This window comes from Boleophthalmus pectinirostris, unplaced genomic scaffold (assembly GCF_026225935.1).
Source record: "Boleophthalmus pectinirostris isolate CB_2022bp ecotype Guang Dong unplaced genomic scaffold, ASM2622593v1 HiC_scaffold_1, whole genome shotgun sequence".
Lineage (NCBI taxonomy): Eukaryota > Metazoa > Chordata > Actinopteri > Gobiiformes > Gobiidae > Boleophthalmus > Boleophthalmus pectinirostris.
Genome location: NW_026570970.1, coordinates 21,096,571 through 21,121,755, shown reverse-complemented (window position 1 = coordinate 21,121,755; position 25,185 = coordinate 21,096,571). Strand labels below are relative to the sequence as shown.

At 40.0% G+C, this 25,185-nt stretch overlaps 1 protein-coding gene across 2 annotated transcripts; it reads right to left on the bottom strand.

The window, feature by feature from the left end:
• Positions 1 to 339: 339 nt before the first annotated feature.
• Positions 340 to 24,942, bottom strand: kdm6a (lysine (K)-specific demethylase 6A). Of its 2 annotated transcripts, XM_055153988.1 has the most exons (31): positions 24,686 to 24,941; positions 24,452 to 24,564; positions 24,255 to 24,318; positions 18,303 to 18,411; positions 17,978 to 18,027; positions 17,453 to 17,511; positions 16,492 to 16,612; positions 13,752 to 13,806; positions 13,373 to 13,407; positions 11,789 to 11,882; positions 10,164 to 10,290; positions 8,348 to 8,446; positions 8,018 to 8,237; positions 7,596 to 7,736; positions 7,277 to 7,369; positions 7,118 to 7,192; positions 6,821 to 6,928; positions 6,296 to 6,667; positions 5,365 to 6,191; positions 5,133 to 5,259; positions 4,892 to 4,997; positions 4,416 to 4,621; positions 4,267 to 4,319; positions 4,095 to 4,169; positions 3,863 to 4,011; positions 3,674 to 3,788; positions 3,414 to 3,601; positions 2,881 to 3,022; positions 2,382 to 2,508; positions 1,310 to 1,480; positions 340 to 1,228 (listed from the first exon to the last, which is right to left on the bottom strand). In XM_055153988.1, the coding sequence occupies exons 2-31, from the start codon at positions 24,535 to 24,537 to the stop codon at positions 1,202 to 1,204; spliced, it is 4,221 nt and encodes a 1,406-aa protein (XP_055009963.1). In that variant the 5' UTR covers positions 24,538 to 24,564; positions 24,686 to 24,941; the 3' UTR covers positions 340 to 1,201. The 2 variants fall into 2 exon arrangements, with proteins under 2 accessions (XP_055009963.1, XP_020791983.1); XM_020936324.2 differs by having other exon boundaries at positions 24,452 to 24,942.
• Between the last annotated feature and the right edge of the window lie 243 nt (positions 24,943 to 25,185).

Sequence of the window (25,185 nt, the reverse complement as noted above, 5' to 3'; positions counted from 1 at the left end):
CACATGTCAGGATGAGCATAGTAAATACGTTTTCTGCATTGCTACAATTATTGTGTAATAATCACTCCAGACTTGGTGATATTACTCTAGCCATAGCTGCCATGAAGACATCTAATCAGAGTAATGTATTACTGTTTAATTACTGACATTTTTGTCAAGATCAAGAATTTACGGAAATACGTGCACTAAACCAGTACTGAGAGCACCACTGCGACAAATACCAAACATTCCAGAAAGGTGCTATATTGCGCAAAAAAAAAACATATTTAGACATAATTTGAATTTTAATCTTATTCTTACACTGGACTTTTACGTACAAACCAGGACAGAACAGCAAAAGACTTTAAAGACAGTTCTGGTTTATTAACGCATAAAACATCCTTCAAACAATAAACAAATCTTAAGGTAAGGTCTCTGTACAATGCTCTCTAAGCAGTCTCATTTATATAGAAAACTTATAAGAAACCGTGTTCAAAACAACAAGGCTTCTTCAGATTTTATGGCAGGTACTCTAAAAAAATTACAGCATTCCATCAACAAATATTTTCAAGCAATAAATATGCATTTATAAATAGTATAAATTTACATCCACATAAAAAAGAAGTCAACTCATATCTGTGCAACCCTTTTCTGTGACTTGGCTGGTCATCTATGTCAGCCTCTCCCCACCCAAACAAAACATCTAGAATAGTTCCAGCAAAACCTGTTGTATTCTAAAAGGAGAATTTTATTTGTGTCTGTGGTATTTTTGATTTATGATGCATTTACCATACATAAGACCAGCTATGCTAAAATTCATCTCACAGATAGCAGAAGACAATTCTTGTGTGACCATACAAAAAAGTGAAAAATCAGTAGTCTTTCTGTGAATTTCCTCTTTCAAAACAAATATGTACAAAATAATTTCAAATGTTTTATGGGTTGTGTTTTGCGAAGAAGTCCAGTTGGGCCAGAAGTAGAACAGTCTAGTTCTAATAATACAAGGAGCTGCCATTCCCCTTATATCCACCAGGGGGAGGCACACCATACTGAGCAGGTTGCATAGACACACAGCTTACAGCAGCTGCCATTGGGAAAGCTACAGAGTGCAGTTTGGGGACTGTCACTATTTTTCCTGAATATCAGAAACAAAGGGTTCCTGGAGGGGTTCCCAGTAAATTCATTGTGTTTCTAAATGTCCTTAGAACAACAAATATTCGCATCAAGAAGAGGAAGGCAGGGGACTAGCCTGTCAAGACAACACAAGAATTATTACATGTGCAGATGTACAGAAATCAGATGATACTGAGGAGATGAGGTGGATACTTACAAGAGTGAACTGGTCATACACCTGCATTAGGTCCTCTATCTTGTACTGCTCTAGCACCACAAAGTTGTCCAGGTTAGTGCTCCCCCTACGGGCACAGTCCTGACAATGCACCACATATGTTTTTCTACTGTTGCTCTCAGTGGTGACAAACAGCAGGTTGAACACTTCCACCTAAACACATAAATCAAAATTGTTAAAAACATATGATGGGGTATTTACTATTAAACTATAACATGCGTGCGTACATCATTATTTACATTTTGTTCATTGTAAATCACAATATTGATTTTAAAGAGCTGAAAAACCGAAACAGGTTCAGCTGTCAATAAACTGCAGAACTGACAGGCCCCGCACTTTACAGTGGCAATTCACCATAACAGCAGCAAATATTCATTTACATATGTGATTTTATAGTTTTAAACCCTACATGTATGACCTGGAAACTGCAGTGTGGAATAATCACAAATACAAAGATTTGGATGGGGATAGGAGGTAGGTGAAAATGGCAATTTTATGTACATTCAAACCTTGAATGCAGAACAATACAAGATGACTCAAATATGCAGGCATCCAACTTATTAGTTTAAAGGGAAATCATTATACATTTTTCATCATCAAAGCAATTAAACAACCAAACGTATTCATATGTTTAAAAAGTTTCAGTTTCATTTTTCGACTCTTTGATTTCCCACTCATGCCCAGCATGCGCTCCACACCATGTCACAAAAAGAAGTAACAACTCCAACTTCAGAGTGCTATCACAACACAGTAAGTGTGCAACCAGCTCATGAAACTATTGAACTTATCATCAGCTTTTTCATGTAGTATATGAATTTGTATCATGCTTTTGTATATTAATGGAAAATTGCCAGGTAGGAGCAAGGGTTATGTAGGCATGTGGGCAGGGGTGTGCTGCTAACCATAAGGAGGGTTCGAATAGTGCGTGGGAGAAATCTCAAGATTACAAAAACACTCACGGGCGACATGTAAAATCTCTAGTTTATGAAAAAAAAAAAACTTGATTTTGCACAATACCCTCTCTTTAAAGAGAATATCTCCATGTGTAACTTGCCTCACAGATACTGCAGTAGTGAGCGGGTTCGTTTTGCGTCCTTCCGTGCCACACCAGCTCCTTGCCAGAGCCCTGTAGATGCTCACGCTGCATCTGACACTGTTTGAGGGTCCTTAGCAAGCAATACCTGAAAGACAAAACATAGGATCAGTTCTTTTTACAAACCTCAGTAAATAGCTGTAAAATGGGACAATATGTGCAATGCGGTGCGGCATGGAGGGACAAACAGATCCATTTACATAATATCAAAATATGTGATTTTTTTTACTGATTTGAACGGAAAATTCAAATACTAGTTTTGCCAAGTTAAAATACAGATAACTGCAATAACACCACTTAAGTTTCAGCTTTACCAACAACATAAGACTTATTTATTCTGGTGTCTTGTTGCACTAATGAAAAAGTGGACCATTCTCTAAATAAGGTGTTTGTGAGGAAGGAAACTAAATGGTTGTGCAGGAGAGCCAAAAAAGGGACAGGTAGGTTGGCAGTTTCTTACTTGATCATTTCAAAGAGCTTGTGATCAGAAACTTTAATGTTCCGGGCCAAGTTCCAGGACAAATGGATCATGGGGACGATGGATTTGACACTCTGCAGTTTGTTCCACTCATAGCGCTCCACAGCTAGCTTGTACTGATGGGCTGAAAAACAGTAGAGAGGGTATTAAATGAATGCAGAACACCCACCAACCAATTAGAAAAGATCAAAAAAATAATCTCCCAAAGTAGCCACCCTTTGCTTGCAGACCCAAACCCTTGGCCTTCTCTTAATGAGGCCTCATGAAGTCACCTGAAATGGTTTTCATTTCATTACTGGAACATGCCAAGAGTGTGCTAAGCAGTGATCTAAACAAATGGTGGGTTTTTTGAAAATCTAAAATTGGATTTTGTGTACCACATTCCATATGTATTCAATAATAGTTTTGATGCCTTTGATGAGAAGCAACAACGTTAATATTAATGTACTATATTAAATTGAAAAAGTGTGTCCACATGTTGATCAGTAGTGCACATGAAAAAAAATGCTATTAACCTGTGAGAGGTCCCACGTTCCAGGCGATGTTGTTGCACCAGCCAATGGCCTGGACCCAGTGGATGGTGCCTGTGTTGAGCCACACCAGGTCCCCCGGGCGCTGGATAAAACGGTACACAGGAACACTGGCCTCATACAAGTCCTCCAGGTTTGGCCACCACGAACCCATCAGGAAGTTGATGTTGTTTCTGAGAAGCAGAAGTCTTGTAAGCAGCTCAAAATGTGAAGAAAAAAAAGAGATTTGAGATTTCTAAACTTACTTTTCACAGAAGTCATTGATAACTCCCCAGTAAGACTCAGGCACTGCAAACCACTCACAGTCCCCAGGTCCGATGTTGATGTTTACAGAGCAGAAGTTATTGTTCTCCTGGTGGCCTGCAGATGATGAGATGGTCGATAAGTACTGAGCTCGACTAAACCACAAAAAAGTCCCTGGTGCACTGGTGTACCTGGTGTTCGACTCCCTGGCACCTTCATGTAGAGCTGCACTGTGTTCATGCCCAGAATGGTGTGCCCCACGTGGCTCAGCAGGTTCCCAGCCGACACCACACGAGAAAACGCCGGCAGTTTACTGAGCTCCTGAAGTTGCTGCTTCCACCTTAAAAAAAAACAAAAAAAACAAGTTATTGTCACAGCTCCAGAAGTAATATCCCATTATAAGTATGTACTAAAAAAACATACTTTTTCTCATCAGAAAGATCTATGTTGGTGCCAAATTTCAAATTTTTGAAAGGTCCTTTCCTCCTGCGCATTGCACTAAAATAACAACATGACAACAATCAAAACAGCACATAAATAGAATTGTTAATAACAACGTAACAACAGAAGTTGTTCTATGAAAAAAGTTATGTACCCGTCTGAGGAGCCAGATTCTGCTTCTGTTTCTTTCTTTTTCTCATTTTCCTCCTATAAAAGCAATAAAAAAAAAGAAACTCACATAAACAAAAAGAAACTCACATAAACAAAAATAGTCGTTAGTTACATGTCAGACTCGTGACTGACCCGCAGAGATTCCTGGAAGGACGAGGCCTGGTACTGAGCATACTTGATGATGGTGGTGTGGGAGCGGCTGCTCTCACAGCGCCACATTTTCCTGCTGCCGGTGGGGTCCCAGTTCTCATCAGTGGGCTGGGCCAGCTGTGTGCGCACCTCCACAAGGTGGTCAGGGTTAGCCTCCACAAGGGTCTTAGTGGAGAACAAGCCCAGGTCTGGAGAAAGCCATAAAAGCAGTCATGTAATTAATGTCATCTTTGAATTGTGATACTTTATGTTGAAAAACTGCATACATTGTAGATTGTTAGGTTATTTGACTACCACATAGCACTTGTCTCATAAGGTGATATGGTCTGCAATAACACTTTCAACTTGCAGGTGGTGCTGTTGTCAAACATATCAAAGAGAAGTGCTCTCCACCACATTGTAGACTCACCCAGAGTCATGTGAGGACAGAGACCAGGCAACAGGCACATGGCACTTACCCAGTTTGAGTGCTCCGGCCAAACCTCGAATGACTGTGACTGGGTTGGCAGGGTTAGTGCAGAACTGGTGTAGTGGAGGATAGAAGGCGTCCCTCTTGTTTTCAAGCTTTAAGATAAAAAACAAAAACAATCTAACTCAACTTTTCATAAACGGAGATGTATGTACAGGATAATACAGGCAAGATAAACTGTAACATTATCAATGTAAGAATGCATGTCTGTATAAAGAGGAGGCACGCACATAAATACTAGGAGTAGGGGGGTTGAGCTTATCCTTTGGCAGTGGAGAAGGAGGGCCAGGGGGCCGAGGTGGAGGAGACTTGTCCAAGACGATGCTGTTGGTAGACAATCCATTCTTTCCCAGATTTCTATCAAATTAATAGATAAATGCGACATTTTACAACCAAAATAAAAAATAACTTATGCAGAATTTGAGCACCACCACATAATGTGCACAGTCTGGTTAGCCTTACCTGCATGCTTTGAGCACTTCACTGGAGCTGGGGTAGATGGACACGGAGGACCAGGGGGCCAAACCAGCAGGGCTCTTGTGCCGAAGAGCACCCAAAGGCTCCACCTTGAGCGGGCTGTGCGAGTCCTCTGTCCCCTTCCCATTGACAGTGGGCCCTTGATTGGAGCTGGAGGGGCTGTTAAGGCAGGACAAGTTGCTGGCGGAGCAGGGAGAGGGGGTGGCAGTAGCTGAGAGCGGCGACGATGCCACAGAGTGCTCCGACTTGGCTAGGACACACGAGTGGACGTTGTTGATTTTCTCTGAGGTGGGCCCTTCATGGTTACTGCAGTTATTGTTACCATCATTACTGGTAGTATTGGCTTTTCCCTTTAGCAAGGCTGAGGGCTGAGGATTGTCTGAACTTGGCGCCCTGGAGGCAGGGGAGTCAGGCCGTGACAGGCTTGCAGAGCTGTCCGTCACCTGCGACTGGCTGTGATTGGTCAGTCCCGGAGCAGAGGTGGTGCCGGGGCTGAGGGCTGCTCCTGCACAGGGCCTGCTGGTGGCTTCTGGACCTGACCCATCGCTGCCCCCTGGAGGCGTGGTGTCTTTGGTGTGGACCCCTGAGGTAGTTGAGGAGTGCAGAGGGGAGGACAAGTGGTTGGGCGTGCTCTGTGGGGACGTGGGAGACAGAGACGAAGCAGAGGAGGAGACAGTGCAGGGCCCAGATGAGTGTCCCACCTGATTCAAGACGCCAGAGGAAGAGAAGGACGTGTGAGGGGAGGACACAGAGGAGAAAGAAGGTTCCCCATTGGGACCTGCCGAATGTGAACCTGGACCTTTGTGTTGTCCCTGGATAGCAAAGATACAGGATTGTTGACATGTTTAAGTAACAAAAGTACTATTAAAACAGGTCATGTATCGGCTACAATGATGTTGATGAAAAAGAGCTGTACCTGAGTGCTATTGTTAAGTGGCTGGCTCCTCCAGGGCTCTTCTGCTTGACTGGGGCTAGTGTTGGTGCTGGTGCTGGGGTGACTGGTGGCGGTACAGTTGTGAGGTAGAGAGTTCGACTGCGTGTAAGGCACGTTTCCATTGCTCGCGCTGCCACCTCCCAGACCGGCTGTGTGGGCTTTGTCCACAGAGCCCGTGCTGAGGTGTCCTTTCAGTGTGGACGTGGGACTGGAGGAACAGGAGCCGTTGGCAGTCACGCCGGTGTGATTGGAAGAGCTCACAGAGAGGCCTGCAAGATGGTTTGAGGATTCAGCCAACGGGCCATTGGGGAGGTTTGGCCGAGGCTGTTCCCCTGCTGCTGCCTGCTGCCTCATCTGACAAGTAAAAACACAAACACTCGTCAGTAATGCCGGCAAATGGCTTCTGCAATGAGAAAAATTGTAGCAATTACAATTAATTTGATTCATTTGATTTATAAAAAAATATATTTTGTAGTCATTGCTTTATGTAATATTAACAGTCCTGACCTGCTGCTGATGCTGCTGCATGAGGGAGAATTGGTTCTCTAGCTGCTCCAGCATTTGAACCTGAGGAGGCTTGAGAGTCGCTCGGTTTGTCCGCAAATGGTCCAAGAGCTGTTCATTTTTAAAGATGTTATTCATTCTACATAATATTTTTAAACCTCTAATGCCTTTTTCACAATCAATGTGGTTCAGGTGATCAACTAGTTCTATTGTTTTACAATACACAGTGCAGTGTATGAGGAGTCTTTATATAGGTTTACACAATAGACCTGCATCTGAATTATTGTAATTTACAATTACCTGAAGTTTCTGAGGTGTTAGGTACCAGCTGGAAATTGGTTGTTGATTTGAGCCGTTTGTTAATGGCTCTGCTCCCTGGAGAGAAGAATGAAAACAATTAAATAAAGCACATAATCTTTATTGGCCTCTAAAAGAAAGTGTATGTTGTCAAAGCAGTACCTTAACTGGGCTGGCAGTGCGTTTCCTCTTGGCAGGACTGGCCTCTGAGTCGGTGTGATTGCTAGCGGACTGCTCTACATTCGTCTTACAAGGCTAGAAAGTACACAAATCCATACATACGTTTTTTCAGTCCAATAGAGAAGGTCAAAAAACAGACAATAAACTACACATAATCACAGGCAGATGGTAAGAGGCAGATGACATTTACATTAAAGTATTACAGGATTACATTAAACATTTTTAAAAGTAGGAGTTCATTTTGCTTCATATTGTGGTGTGACATAGGAGATGATGTGGTGTGCAGAGGCAGAGGTCTTACCTGCTGTGCCTGTGCAGTGTTCAGGGCTCCCTGTCGGGACGTGAGCTCAGCGGGAATGGGAAGGCTCCATGCCTCTTCAATACTAGGAAGCATTTTACTCTTGTTCTGCACATTAGCTGGTTGTAAGTTACACAACTGAGCCTAGGAAAGACAAAAACTGTGGGTTCCACAGGAAAGGCTACAAATTCTACTGGAAAACAAAACTGGCATAATAGGAATACAGATACAATGAAAATGTGAATGTATAATGGAATGGACTTATGCAGTAATGCTTTTTTCAAAATTCATTATTTTTCCTGTCTTGGTCAGTGGATGGACACATTGCAAACACAGCATGAACATTTTGAAAAGCCCCCTCTGTTTACCACTTACCAAAAAAAAACAAAAACTTGACATATACAGCATAAACCTGCGTGACTCACCTGCATTAGTTTAATGCGCTGTGTGAGGGCAGCAGTGTTGAGGCAGGACTTGCTCCGTGTTGCATTGATGTAGCACTTGATTGCATCATGCGGCTGGCCACAGGACTCGTACAGTGTACCCAGGTCCATCCAGGCAGCTGCGTGGCTATGGTCCAACTGAACAGCACAGATGTAGGCCTGCAATGCATCCATAGGCTGGTTTTGCTGCTGGTACAGCACCCTGGACAAACAAACCAGCTTAATGTGTCATTAAATCAAAGTAATAAAACAGGTACAAACCAACAAGAACATTCAATTTGCTGCCAAATATACACATTTAGTTGCTCTTACCCTATAGAGCACCAGGTGTCAGCACTGGCCTCCGACTTATCAATTGACTGTCTATAAGAGATGAAGGCATCCTGCACCTTTCCAATACTGGAGTAGCACCTGTAAGAAAGTCCCACAGAAGACTCTATTTGTTTTCTGTCACCACAGGAAAAGATAATGAAGTCGACAGGAGACCTTCATTTTTATCTGGCATTTACCTTTGCCATTTATAATAATTTCTCACGGCAAATAGAAACCAGATTGTAAAAGGATGTGTATCAGTGGTACTAGAGGCACTGAGTATAGAAATTATTGAGTTCATCAAGCATTCAGGTAATGGTATTTTACTTAGCAAAGCAAGTATGTGAGTATACCAGTGACACCACTATAGAGCTCCTACAATTGTCATCACACAATCCTGGCATACACAAACCCCATACTGGCAGTTCAGCAGCAGAGAATTCCCAGAGAATCTATCCATATTGGCCATTAACTAAATTTATCAAAGTTTCGGAGATTGTGGGTTATCATTGAGCACCGATGTACACATTACTTTAGAAGAAAGCCTGAGCCTTCTAGCCTCAATCTGGAGCTTTGTAAATTCATTAAAAGTATTTTTCTGCAGTTAAAAGGGCAAGCAGCTAATCAAGCTGTACAAGAATTAAGATACAAATCAATTTCTACATCAATATTATTATTTTTATTTATTTATTTTTTTTTTATTTGAATGATTCAACAATTGTCTCATCCCATTTGTATATTGTCAACTAGCAGTGCAGTCTATTAATTAGGCAGAGAGAGAGTAGTTTGAAGAGAAACAGTCCCAAATGCTTTGTTAATTTGCTTAACGTTAATTGAGTGTGATTTTATTTTCTATAAAACAACATTTCAAAGCAAGTTAGTTAAATCAGTGATTTTTTTGTGTTTATTACACTGACATGAGTGACTGAGCTTGCTTCATAGTCACACCATCTGCACGTTAGTTGGAGCACAGTTTTTCCGCTATTTGTAAAATCTGACATAATTGGAACTGTGAATATAAGTAAACGTTATAAATACAGGGCTTTACAGTAGTTTTCACAAGGATTCTTTTTGATGATATAATAAGGAGAACGGTAAAGATAACAAGATTATATATATATATATATATATACATATATATACATACATACATATATACATATACATACATACATATACATACATATACATACATATATACATATACATACATATATACATATATACATATACATACATATATACATATATATATATACACATACATATATATATATATACATATATATATATACATACATACATATATATATATATATATATATATATATACACATATATATATATATATATATATATATACATATATATATATTATATATATATACATACATACATACATACATACATACACATACACATACATATATATTTTTCTTTTAATTATTATACAAAAACATAATAACAAAAAAAGGCAGACTAATTCACCACTGCCAAAATGGCGTTAAATTTAGTCCAGTGGTTGCAGGAGTGCTATTACAAAGACATTTTAGCTAAATAATCTGAGAACAAATAAGTGGCAGAGTAAAGAAATTCATATTAAACAGCAATCTGACTTAACCCCTTCTAATCAATTAAAGTTATTCAACAATTCTTTCATTATTTAGTCAATACAAATAGAGACCTTGACAATTCTCACACCTCCCAGCAGATGGCCTTTCAGTGCAGTGACTTTGAGAACAACATTTGTGATGACCCAAAGGCGTGAGCACTATCTTAAACACACAAACGCACGACGCCCTTGCTCTGTTCTTACCTGCCGAGAAAGTACCAGGACTGGCCCGAGTCTGGGTCAGCCTCTATAGATTTCTGCAGACACTGGATGGCATAGCTGTCCTTGGTGCCTTTATCTCCGAGCTGCTCTGCTGTGTGATGCATCCAGCCTGAGTAACAATAAGATGGTAACATCAATAGAAAATAGTGCTGCAAAATGGGGCTGTGCAATTACGTTTTAACAGTCAATGATCAGTGTGATTCTTTTTGATCAAGAGGTCTAAAGTTAGTCCTTTGTCAGTAAAAGGCATGTGGTTTGTTTTTCTGTTAAAAGACAATGATTAAAACTGTATGTTGTTTATGCCAAGGAAATAAAAATGTATAGCCATTTGTATTTGTTTTTGTATGGATGAAAGATATTTTAAACACAGACAGAAGAATTGGCTGAAATATGAAGTGCCAAACTAATACAAGAATCAGATTTCAGAACATGTTTGTACAGACATAAACAACAGCATTAGCAGTTTATAAAGCATACAACTCCATATTTTATTGTTTGTGATATTTGCTTATTTAAAAATTCAAACTTCGATTTGATTGTGATTAATCTTGCAGCTCTGGTTTTTTGAGAGACAAAATTTTAAAAATTAAAAAACTGAATGCTGAATATACTGAACAGTAAATCATTCCTTATATTGGTCAATCACAATTACGATTTATCTCAAATTGTAGTCAAGTTCATATTTTTTTTCTCTAAACGTTAAATATGTCAAAAGAAAAATATAAGGACTGAACTTCATGTAATCCTAGCCTTGATATAGAGCTTTAAAATACACACAATAATGCCTGTTGTTTAAAATAATGTATGCAAGCAGAGCACATGCCTTTACATGCAGCTCAAATGTACAGCACCTGTGGCAAGCTCTACAAGTCACCATGACAACGGCAGACAGCTAGAGCAGGAATGGCTTTTACAACTGAATGAGAAGGAATGAGGGGGCGGGATGTGGAGTAAAGGAAGGTGGCTTAAACCTCTGAATGTGCTGTGGCCAGTAGTTTTTTTGTTTATTAACTGAGAAAACAATCTTGTTTTACCAATAATAATTTCATATTATGAAATCGTATTTCATTACTGACACAAAAACACCAGCAAATCAAATAGATAATGAGGAAATTGGAAGTGAGAGTGTCAAACAAGAGAAGTGATTTACACCTTGAGTTAACAGGTCTGAGGTGTCACATGAAATAGTGCAGTGCTGTATGAAAATATATTGAAGCCAGGGCATTCCCTCCCATAGTAACAAAGACATCATGGTTTTGTTCTGTTTGCATTAAAATCAAATAAATCATATTGGGTATGTACAATAGGGCCAATACTGTGTGACAAAACTAAAGCAATCATTGCCATCTATAATTTGATGTGTTGAGATGCCTCTGTAATAAAAAAGACAGAGCCACATAAAATTGCAATCAATAATGCATTTAGTTTATTACATTTTAGTCAATATTATAGATCTATAGATTATGTTAGGGACTTTTGTTGTATGCTTTCAGTGTTTTTTTTCACAACAAAAAGCTAGTTGGAGTAAGACTGAAATCATAAGTCAAACAAACCCCACAACAGCCCAGTGTTATTAAATCGCTTTAGACAAATGATTCTTGACTCACCAAGTTGTTGCAGTGTGGTTGCCTTCACCTGTGCAGGGAGATCTTCAGTCTGCAGTAGCCGTTCATACGCTTCCTTCGCCGCTCTGTATTTCTTCTACACAATCGACAAATTGAAGAGTTGTTAAAGCCAGACAGGAGGTCAGAGTTTTATGGTGGCGTTTGGACAGACACAAAGAGTCTTAAGACCTCCTCGGACTGATAATGACCATCCCAACTCACACCCGTACGGGGGAGGGCCAGGGGAGCGTACATGCCAGACTCCACACGTCTGGGGTCTGCAGTGGGCCGGTCTGGGAGCACTAAGGTCTTTGTATTTAAGAGAAACCTGAGCTGCCTGGTCTGAAGAGGGCTCACTGTTTGCTTTTGCTGTGTGACCTTACTAACCTTGAGACTGAACCAAGGCGGGTGTTTGTGCCGGATGAATCTTATCACTGCTAACAATTACCCAGCCTCCATAATAGATCAAAATGTCCAAAAGTGTGGACAGGGCAAACACACTCCCACTCTGGTCACACGTTCTTCCTGTTGACAGACTATTAAAACACCTCAGGGGGAAGCTAACACTTGGGAAACATGAATGAGACACTCTTAGTGGTCTCTTCCTCTTCAGACTATTGATCGTCATCAAACCAGGACCAATTCTGACAACACGGACATGACAGCAGTACCCAGGAAATGCAGCTCAGTGGTCAATGGGTTGCACTTGAATCCTACTAATGCAATCAAGTACTTAAAGCATGAGCATCCGGTACTGCACGTGTTATGATGCAGTACTGATATTTTTTGTATCCAATTACATAAAAAGATTTATGAACGATGACCAATCAGAAAATGTGAATTATTATTCAGTCTGTCCAAAGCAACATTTGACGAATACTTCAAATCAATCTGAAAGATATACAATATAGACTGACATATAGGCATGAGATATAAAACTTAATTGTTGTTTTGAAGATATCCAAAAGTGGATACATGAACCTCAACCATTTTGCACATTTTAGCCCATTTGGATGGATTGCAAATTATAGTCTGATTGTGATGGGTACAAGATCAGACATATGATAGAATTCATGAAAAAGGCTGAACAATTTTAGAAGTGTATGTAATAGTGATTTTTTTCTGCTAAGCATTTCTATTATTGTGATACAGTTTGTAATCAGTCTTGCATCCTTGATGGACAGGTAGGCAGCAAGCATTAGATAAATGGCAGAGGCAACAAGATGGTTTGGACATGTACAGAAGAATGATAGAGAATGTACTCTGCATAAAGTAAAGAGGATGCTCAGGTTAGAGCTGCCAGGTGTAGGCCTAAACACAGATTGCTGGATGTTGTGTAGTTATGTGAAGAGAGCATACAGAGGACAGGTCTAAGTGGCACTATAGTCTCCTGAAGAGGCACACAGCCAAGGAGAAAGGAAAATAATACTATGTGCAAAACAGTAGCTTGATGTTTGCATAATTCAAATGGTCAATGCCATATTTAATATTTTGCCTCAGGGAACAAAGCTAAGATGAGTAGAATAATTTATTTCCAACATTAGTAACCTTTAAACCTAGACAATGAAACAATCAGAAGATGCTTACCTGAATCTCATACAAATGAGCGATGTGGAACTGAACTGTGGGGAGCAGAAAAAAGAGGAGTTAGCTTGGAACTGTTTAGAGGTTGTTTTACTACACGTTTAATTAGTGGACACAGACTGAAATAGTACAGAGCACAGATGGGAGGGGAGTGAAGCTTTCCACCAGTGAACATGCGATCTGAAATCACACTCTGTATGGCAATTTCTTCTTCTGCTGTTTCCTAGGCAACCAATGTCATGGATAATAAGAGGAGAGATGGTTGAAGAAAGGGAGGGAAAATGTTTTGTATAAATGATCCACTGTTAGAACCTACATGTCCCTGTTTTTCTAGACCACTGTCCCTCCCATGACACAAACACAGGTATCACAGGTAACTTACTTTCTGCTTTGGACAAAGTGCAAAGAGTGGAGTCAATCAAAGCCAGTTGAAAGTGCTGAAACAACAGAAATGGAGGGATTATTATACAAAACAAAAACAAAGTAACCAAGTGCTGTATTTCTATAGTTTAGCTCTCCAACATCAATACGTTGATTTAAACCATTGCACTAACAATACCCTCAATAAAAACTACTGATTTGACAAGAAAAATTAAAAGACAGTGAGATGGGATAGAACACAATTGCCATAAGAAACGCGAGATTGGGTCCACAGGAGAGAGATTAGCTTTTTGACCTAAATTATAATAAACAGTGAGAATTTAGATCATGATTGCTGCCACTGTGGCACTGTTTAAACTATGGCTTCTCACCAACACTGAACCTGTTTGTTAGTGCCAAATGTAAAAAACATAGACAAAATATCACTAGTTTAACCTACACATGTGTGCTCCATCTTGTGCCAATTTCATCTGTCAAGGCCCGTATAGTGTAAGATCTTGTCTCATCCCTACCCAACAGTAAGTTGCTAATGCATAATAATGAATGCAAGTCTTTTTTTCTTCCTCCAAAATTCAACAGAAAGTCAAAGAGCATTAAGAGGAAGGCAAGACCTGTTCAGGTGTAAATACTGCTGCTGTTGATCTTGAACAAGGGAGTTCTTACTTGAAGCCTTGCTATTAACTGGTGGGTTGTAAAATACTTCATTTACAATAAATATATACTTTGCTGCATATATACTGTAGGTAACATCTAGATAAAAACACATTTCCCAGGATGAACTTGTACTTCTCTAGACAGAGTGCTGCTCTAAAAGCTCTGCAGAGCTGTAAGAGGACATAAATGAAGCAATGAGTGTAATACGAGAGGACAATGATAGCTGCAGGGACTGAACCACCTCTGTCTCAGTTATCTCCTCTTTGCTCCTCATGTACTACTCACACATCTGGCAAAGTCAAGCAGAAGATTCCTAGAGGTTTAACACTGCTGAACGAAACAGATGGGAGGGCTGTCAAGGCGTGGTCCACTAATAGACAATATCCACAGACTGGGTCATTGACCAGATATACACATTGTGAGTTAGTAAGGGCAGTGGGCTGTGGGCTGTACTCACTGAAGAGGCAGTCTGAGGATTAAGTGAACTATTCCTGTCTCCTTCCTTCCACTGCAAAGGTGCTTTTTATGTGCATTAGTTAAATTTAGCCGTTACATAAAACATTTCTACTTAAATAAATAACATGAAGGTTTGTAAATAATATTGCTAATGCGTCAACAGTAGAATCTCCTGGTCAAATGCATATTAATATAAATCAGCTAAAATCTAGCACATTGTTCAAGAACAAACTGTTCTGCAGGTGGATTCTCAAAGACAAAAAATCTGTCTGCCACTAGAATCAAGATATTTTGAACCACAAAGATTTAAAATAACCAAGTAGTAAGAAAAAGCCTAGACAGAGCTCATAGGTGGATTTGCATATGAGCCGGTGAAGCATTCTGGCACGTGCGCCAACGGTCTCTCTCACACACACTCTCTCTCTCACACACACACACACACACACACACACACAAGCAAATAGGGCACTGCTAAAAATAGACTAATTTTTTAACCAGCCACAGAATGTCAGTCATGCTCTCAGCCAGATGCCCTGCAGTCAGACAGCACATACAACACAATTAAGGACGGAGCACATGGCGTTACCTAGAGCGTTCGTCTGGAGAACCACAGCATCCTCCTGAAGGTCTGTCTCCTTCTTTCCCTGCTTTGCCTTTCACACTTCCTCTCGCAGCAGCCAGATAATGCAGCAGAATTGTCAGCCTGGCTTTTCCATGTCTCGCCTTCACTCTCTCTCTCTCAACTATCTGTGCACCTCTCTCGCCCCCCCTCCTCTATCCTGGTGTCACTGATTACTATTCACCAGAAGGCTGCAGCTCAGAGTGCACGGATGACACACAATACCTCAAAGCAGAACCAGCAGACACACACCTCACCTCGTCTCCCAGAATCCTTTGTGCAACATAAACCATTTCAGATAGACTTCATTACACTGATTTTAACACAAAAACAATGAGAATCTGTGAATCTGTCTTTTTAAATACTATCTATATATACATTCATCTTACTGTCATACCTCCGGTCTTCATCTGAGCCTTACCTTAAATCGGCCTCTCTTGCTCCACCAAAACTCACACCTTACTCTGCTGATATCTAGGCCACTGTGTGAGTGTACAAGTGTATTCATGGGCGTAGAGGAGCTGGCAAAAAGCCAGAAAATGAGGGGAGGGCTACAGTTAAGACAGTGCGAGTGAGGACGTGCAGCACGTGCTGCCTGCAGTGTACCACCGGCCCATCTTTTTTCAACAGTGCTGTCACTGATTCTCTAAGCACACAATATGTGACACAGGTCTGAAGGTGGACAAAGCCCCAGATCTGATACCTCCCTGCTCCTCCAGGGATTGCACTTCTATAGGCTCTAGTCTGAAACCTTTTGTTGCCGTTTGAATATATCTCTACATTACAGGTGTCAAGAGATAGCACACAGACTTCACTTAGACACACAATACCAGCACTGTGAAGCAGATAACTAAAGAAGCCAGGTCCTTTATACAGCACACCATTATGAAAAGACATTTCTGTTATATGGTCACAGATTAACATAAACTTGATAACAGGAGAGGAGGTTCATGTGCCGCCGACATTAAAACCCATGATGCACTTGTGTCAGAGATGAGGAGTAGGACTTTACCTTTAAGCTGGACTCATAGTCTGTGTTGACTTTAAACATGAGCCCCAGCCTCAGGTGGATCTCTTTCGCTCTGGAGAAGGTGGGATCAATGTAAAGCACCTCCTGGAAAGCCTTGATTGACCTGAAAGAAAAGAAGAAAATCATGTTGCAATGTACCATTATTTTAAGTCATACAGATATTTATACCCACTACCAATTGATTTCCACATTGCTTAGGCAATGTTGCTTTTTAACTATGACAATGCAGAAACTTAATTTTCTCTGAACTCTTTAGCATTGTTCAATCTACAACAGATGCCAACTTTTGTGGGTCTGGGAGATATGAGAATAAAAACATAAAAGCAATGCCATTGTGATTTGTAGCTTGTTTAATGCAGCTCTCTGCTCAAAAACACTCTGTTCCCCACTCCTCCTATTTGTGGAGTAGCAGGTGGATTGAACTAATCACTGAAGAATTTACTTTCAGAAATAGCAAATTGGTTTAGTTATGATTTTTAGGAATTTGTAAGTTTTGTATATTGTATATGTTAGACTGAACAGCAAATCACTGAGCTCACTGCTGTGGCCAGGCTGACACACACACAGACACACACTCATTCATGAACTCACTGCCCCCTTTCCCTCCCTCCTGTCCCTGCACTGCTCTCCCACTCCTCTATACAGGCGCATTCTAAAGCCAACTCCTACAGAGCACAGCTTTCTGCAGAGGGTCCTGGCCAAGACCAAAGCAGGTTCTAAACAAGAAATATTTAAACACTTGAATAATTAAGTTTGATTTCTCTGATGTAATATATTAAAGACACCTGCATCTACACTCAAAGGTTCCATCAGAGACATGGTCATACAAAAGTGGCATTTGAGGGGCAAGGAAGGAAAGGGGGCACTGTATTTGATTTTGTTCATTGTCAATGCCAAAGTTTTACACACAGTACCAACAGTGTTTTCAGTACAATGTACTTACCACTGAAATGCATTATAATGGAAGTAAACCATCCCAAGGCCATACAAAAAGGCAGCATTCTGAAAAATAACATATATTTACATCAACAGTTAATAACAATAACGTGATCATAGCATGGGATTCACTCCAGCCAAAGTTCACACCAAATTGCCCTTAGGTCATTGATTAGCATTACCTGAGTGTTGATTAGCATAAAATGATCATTGTTTAGCATTGTAAAGTTGTGTTAGCGATTTTACACTATATTATATGAAGTGGATTCAAGTGTTTGCAAAGCACAGATCCTGCACTGTTTAGTTGCTGTAAAAAGAGGTATAGCATCTCCTTGGTGAGCAAAGTGTGGCCAATGGTTAGGGCAAAAGAGAACATGGTGGTTGGCTTCGTAGCCATTTCAAACACTGTGGGCATAGATGGAAAAGGTGATGTTTGGATGTAAACTACTATAGTTAGGCTACTTCAGAAATCTACTCATGACATTTTTGGGATTAAGCTTGTGAAAGTCATGTGTGACGTGACAAAACTTACCTTCCAGTAGTCTGACTGTAAACTGAAGTACCTCTGGTATGCAGATAATGCTGTAATAAGAAGAACAACAGCACAAGTATCTGTAAATGTGACTGAGATGCACTCATAAAACTCAAAATAAAAAGCAGGCGAAATTACACTGCTTAAACTGAGGTCAGCCATTTTTTTTTTACAAGCAGCAGTTTGTTGTATGGCTGACAAATGTCTGGTCACATTCAAAGCTTTTTCATTCAAAGCAAAATATTTTAAGAAAAGTAGGAACACAGAGCTTACACAGGTACGCACACATTGAAGTGACACTTCATTTAAAAAATTTCATTCTCACCTTTTGGGTAGTCCTCAAGCAAGAGATTGAAATGGCCCAGCTGACAGAACATTTCAGGTTCCACTTTCCCCTCAGCTTTCAAGATGATGGCGTCATAGCAGCTTACAGCCTGAAATGCATTAAAATAACACATTTGCAGCAGGGATCAACTTGCTCTTCTTGATGTCTTTGAATATTTTATTCAGGGTTGCCAGGCTTTAGCAAACAAACCCAAGCAATACCGTCTGAATAACCACCCAAAAATACAATGCAGCTGTATTTTCCATTGGATTTGAGAAAGTTGCGCTCCTCCGGTGACACAGACCCACCCCCATCTCTTTCCCAGGCATAAATAGAAGCTCTACTTCTATCTTTGTTTGAACACATTAATTCAGCATTAACTGGAGGATTGCACTGCACAAAATGTGACCATTGCTCTCAAATATGTTGCCAATGAGACATGGGCACAGAAGGAAAGCCCTATTAAATACAAGAAAACTGTAAAAAGAAAACTATTTCAGTATTTCATATTTACAGTGCTTTTCTGCTAATCTACACATTACAATACATATCTAAATTATTTAAATAATTTTACTCATTTTTTGCTTTCCATTTCTCTAGGCCTGCAGACCCCTGATTAAAAGCCTTTGTTTGTTTGTGACACCCTGAAGGTTCTTATTTCTGCATTGACAGAGATTGGTTTATATCTTACTGTGGAACATAATAACAGCATATCCAGTATAGCTATGTGTTAGCAGCGCTTCATGCTATTAGCTCCTTGATGTTTAGCTCCCTGAAGCTTTTTGAGAAACAAAAGCCCACACATCTTTATCCTCTGTGTGGATACAGCGTGAAGTTAGTTGAGTTTAAATTTGAATTTTGCAATAAAGCTGCTTTTCAAATTAGTAACATAAAACAGTCTGCACCAAAAAGACAATTTGAAAGAAGTCAACTGAGCGCCATATTATATGAATGCCTTTTCTTGTAAACTCAAAGGTGAACAAAATTAAGTCTCAGATAATTACAATATAAATGGATAGGCAGAATAATGGATGCACAGCAGTAGCCTGCCCTGCGCACAAGTGCCCTCCTGCTCCATGTGAGAGGAGGCAGGAGGTGGAGTGAGAGATTCAAAACAAACAGAAGAGGGGGAGCGCTCATTAACAAATCTTAAAATTATAGTGATATTTGAATTGTAGTAAACTTGAAGCTCTTTAACTTGGTTCAACACATCTATCATACAGTAACAAATCAATTATTGAGATAATCGTCAACTAATTTGGTGATTTGAAAACAAATGGGAAAGGTGAACGCCCTTCCAAGGATCCAAGGTTAAAAAATACGTAAAGGAGATCCGCAGTACAGACTAAAAATCTTGTATCGGGCTATAATCTGGACACGCCAACACTTTGACTATGTCTGTCTCTTCTTCAGGGCAATATCGGTCACCTGGACCAAAAATAATAATTAGTTGTAGTAACCCTAACCCTAGATATAATCCAACACCACAAAGATAAAATCCCACAAGAACAAAGGCAATCTAGGAGATCCAATGCAAATTGTGCAATAAATCATACATATACAAGGGCATTCCATAGTTGAAAAAAAGGAACACCAATAAGAATGTGAGAATGAAAGGAGCACAAAAAGACAAAGCAGAGCAGCAAAATCTAAAATCCGCCATATAAGATCACCATAAAGGAAATAACAACATTATGGATTGGGATAGAGCACGGTTATTGGATCGGAGAGCAACAAGTTCAAACGCTGGATCAGGTAGGCCTTTGAAATCAGAAAACAGGGCACGGACAGCATCAACCATGACGAGGGAGCATTCCTCCTGCCGCCCAGTGGTCTTGGGAGGAGGGTGTCCCAGATGTGTTAAAGGAGGCGTGGTCAGTCTGAGCGACCTGCCAGGTCTGTCAGATGACCATGCCTACAGACTGGAACAACTTTGATATATAACACGTCCCCACCAACACCAGTGACAGATTTGAAAATGGCTTGCAGCTAGCAGCCAAAACATGTCAACAAGGTAAATACATCTCCTATTGTAAGAATCCAAGAAGTGAATGTACAAAAAAGAGAAAATTATAATAATGAATAACAATTAATACTGTTTTGTTGTTTTAGGTTATATAGTTATAGTGTTACGCCTCCACCCCGTAGCAGGTTTCTCTGGGCTTCTGTAGCTTAACGTCGCAAACAGAAATTGAGCATGAGTGTAAACAGCAGGGCAGCATGCAAAGAAAAATGCTTTCCAGAAAAGGCACATCTTGGATTAGAGTTGTGATGATGATGGGTGAAATATGATCACTTCTCAATATAATGTAGAACCATCATATTCCTTAGTTGCCTTTCCTATTTACCATCCACAACAACAATAATTAGTTTAACCAAAATTAGGTTACATTTACTGCACTACAACATGAACCGAAACAGTTACGTTTTTGTTCTGACAATTTTTCAATTGTTTGGCAACAGTTGAAACTTATGGAGAACATGCCCCCTTCAATAAAAATGTTCTGCAGAGTCGCAAGTTAAGCAAATGATTTTCCCATAAATTATCTTATGAACCGTATGGAGAGATGATAACCTGCTCACACATCAAGACAAAAGCCAGTGAACACTGATGGGTGTTAAAGTTTACCTCAACATATTTGATATAAAGTATTCCTGGTTGAAAGACTGTGGAGGTGGATGCACTGAGTCCACTGTTGGGAAAATGTTGCTGCAGTCCCTTTACAACAAGCTCCTTGCCAAAGCCATCAGCCTCTGTCCCACAGAGCAGATGAGAACAGAACTGAAGCCTATAAACTGATGAATAAGTAGACTGAGTCTTACTGGCTACAAATATTAGATAGCTTCAGTTCCACCACGCTCCAGGGTTCAAACATAGTTCAAATCCATCAGAAGCAAAAAGCCTTTGGCTCACGAGTGAAATGTCCCTGTTTCATGAGAATAGAGCCATAGCCTACAAAGTGATGAGCAAAAAGACAGAGGTGCGCCTACGGGTTGGAGATAGGTCTCTGACTGCTGTGTTGCCCTAGGGGCCAAACAGCAGTGCATAGTCAGGTGTCCATTGACTCCCTGGGGGGATAGTAGACAGTGCACAGACTGGGAGACCCCAGTTGTTGTGGCTGTTGTACCCTTGTCTGTTCTACTGTGGGGTTTCAACGCACATGTGGACAACAGTGACTACATTTACACTGGGAGCATTGTTAGTTCAAGCCGTTCAAACTTGACTGTGTGCGTATAGCCACATAGTAACAATTTTACAGTGAAAATAACTAACTGAACAGGCTTGAATTTTACTGTCTGCTGGCCATGGCAAACAACAGGCTTTGATAGTAAATATGAAAGCACAAATGGACTCTTTCTGAAATATGCCTACACTAAGTTATAGACCAAAATGCTTCCACCATAAGTGGTTTATCCACTGTTGTTTTTACGACTCTTGCAAGGCATTGTGACCTATATTGGCCAGGGGTCAACTCTATGTTCTCAGTGCACGATGCTACCATGTTTGCTGGATTGTGGGGTTAGCGCCCTATGTAGGGAATAGTGTGGACATTCAGTCACAGCCTCTATAGTGAGATTTTAATAATACTGTTTTTTCAATAAAAAAATGAATTGGACCCAGACTCGATGGAGCTAGAAACATGCCCATGCTCACTTCATGGCACACAGCAGCTAGCAGGTTAGCTACATGTCAGATATAACTGTCAGATTGCAGATTTTTTTTACCTGATATGTGGATAATAGCTCTGTAATTGGGCTTATTCTCATTAAACAAAAACTGGCACAAAGTTAAACATCTTCTCCAACTAAACATAAACAAAACTACTTACCACAATAGCCTCAGCTACTAAGTGGTGCTGTTATTTAAATTTAAAGACATAACTGTTGTTTGTTAAAAGCCATAATATGAGCATAGCAAGTTTGTGCAGGCGATTCCTAACAAATATTTGTAGATTTCAACTTTGAATATTTCTATTAAAAACTGTGAATCTACCATAGAATTATATAGGCCCCTGCCCTCCATCTGACATTATGCTAAAACATGTATGCAACCTATTGGCCCTGGTTTTACTGGTTGTATGGAGGCAAGACAAGATTTTGACAAAATTCATGATAAATAAATTGATTGATTGTATTCACAATACTGACCTCAACATTTTTTATTTTATTTCATATTTGCATTGTATCACTGTAACACAGCTTTTTGGAAGTACAGTGTTTCAAGAGGTCTAACTCCTCAGCACTTATTTAATCCTTATTTTGTCTAATCTAAATGTCAAACAATCTTGTGAGAAACATTCCTTGTGAGAAATCTTGTCATGCAAGTATACACTTTATTTATTAGAGATTCGCTGATATGGCTTTTTTCATGGCTGATGATGATAAGATTTTTTAGAATGAGAGCAACCAATGTCCAATTAGCTCTGCTGATATTTTTGGACAGATTTTGATCATTTTCCCTAAATAATGTAATTTCATTTTACTACTAATTCACCCACAGCTCTTTTTACTACAAATCTATGAGAGAGCTGTTTAGTCACATTTGGTACAGTTATCTCATCGCACTAAAGTATTCAAATAAAGCTTTATGCATATTCTTCAGGTAGCAAAAACAAAATACTGCCCTGTATTGGAGATTTAAGGCAAATAGCCGATACAATAAAAAGTGAAGAAATGGTTGGTCTTTGCTGCCATTATTCCAGCCATGACTGTCAGGATTCAAATTTAAATAACAGCATCAAACATTTTAATTGAAAGACTGGAACACAAAGTGCACAACTAGGCTGCGGGCAATGGGGTTTAGGCTTTCTGATTAGACTATAAGCAACATGTGGAGAACCTTTCAACATTCAAAAGATAGAAGATTCGAAATGTTTAATTGCTATGGCAACGATCCTAATTTTTCATCACTGTGAAAACCATGGATATATCCCTAAACATACATTTTGAAGGCTAGAAGCATGTAGTATGACAAACGTGTTAATGTGACACAAATGCTGCAAATTGACTTTCCAACAATAACTAAATAAATTTGATATAAGACAAACATCGTTAACGTTAATTGAATGATGATTAGGCTAGCTGTGTCGTGGATGCTAGTAAACTAGCTAGCAAATGTTAGTGTTACTTTTGTCTGATATTGTCATCTTGTTTCTATCCTACGATCACAATTCAGGGGACGCACACTGAATTTTCCTTAAAAAAAGCGTATATTACACTGTGTGCTGGCACACATGTCCTACACTTTAGAAAAAGCATGACGAAAGGCGCTGGGCAGTTAGCAGCTACTGCTATCAGTGCGAGCTGACGCACACGCTCAACTCCAAAAGAGTTAACAACACAGCTGACAATTCAGTTTGTTTCATACTACTCGGACGATACGTGTTCACATTGACTTGTCTGACAGTGAGGCTTAACAAACTATTTGAGAGGCTGAACATATTCCAATGCATGTCTCACATTGTGGACAATTGTTTACCGTTTGAAATAATAATATGAAACGAGTGAGATCCAACAAGAGGTCCAACAACCTTGCATAAATTGTCCTTTAGCATCACTCATGAGAAATGTGTTGTTATCATCAATGTGCATCTGCTACGAAATGTGTACTTTATAGTGAGACCGTAATAAACGTGTGTAAGCATTACCCCCTGAACATATGGTCCGAAATGCCCAACGTTACAAGGAGCTGTTTTGCCGAATTGTTATAAATGGTATCTGTTTTAATAAAATATTAGTCAGAGGACAATTACGGTGTCTAAACTCCTTCTGTAATGTAAACATGTGAAACTAATAGTTTGGGCTTATTTTTAAATAAAGAGAGAAGCATTTCTTGCAGCATGTAAAACATAAATAAATCATCTTAGTTGAAACTATGGCACTTTGATAGACACTTTATTTAGGATTTAAACACTGGACAGACCATCTCATGTGGTCCTCTGTGTTTCATACCTTTAACAACAAGGCCTTCGTTCTGGCGCCATCTTCTTGAAGCCTATGAAATCCAAACAGTGAACTGCAAGCAGAGGACAACACAGGCGGTTCCGTATTACTTCGGGGCACTCGTGTTTGTTGTTTTATGCCAAGCAATGGAATCTAAGAAATATTTTTAATTCACTTTGATTTGTTTACAAGAGAACTGTTCAAACCTGTCAATTCCAGCCACAGTATCTTTCTCTTGCGACGTTAGCTTTGGAAAGTCCTCTTCGATTTCAGTTGCTTTTCCCGACGCCATTTTCTCCTCGTCATTACCAGTAAGGCTCTGTGCAGCAGCAGAGGCAGCAGCGGTGAGCGACACTCCGCACGATTTCATGGCAATGAAATGGGAAGATCAAGTGAATCAAACGACTCCAGCGAAATGTAAAAAGAACACGGCTGCACACCTTCTCCAGGGCTAAATGGGGCGTAGCGTAATTCTTGCCAAATCCTCAAGGAAAAGATCCCTTCAAGTTACCTTCCACCCTCATCCTCATCAAACCACCGCGTGCATTCCAACGTGCCAATGTGTGCATGGAGTTGATATTATGTTAGGCTTTACCATTGAGTCTTTTTTAATATTATCGTAAACTTCCCCAACCCTCGGCTCAAAGTTGTTGTAATTGTGTCACTTAGGCAAACGCACGCCGCCACCTTCGCCACGCCCTCGGTTTACACTGGCCAATCAGCGGCCAGTGTGTACTGTCACATGACTGCCTGTGGTGGATGTGCTACGAACACGCGCACGAGAGCCACAGAGTCCCGCCTCCGCTTAGCCATTGGATATTTACTTGACATTAGGATTACGCAACAGCGCTGCTACGCCTCTGAATGGCCAATGCAGCTGTCAGTCATGTTGAGTTCTGTTAAAGATAACAAAGAGTTAGATTTTATTTTTGTTATATTT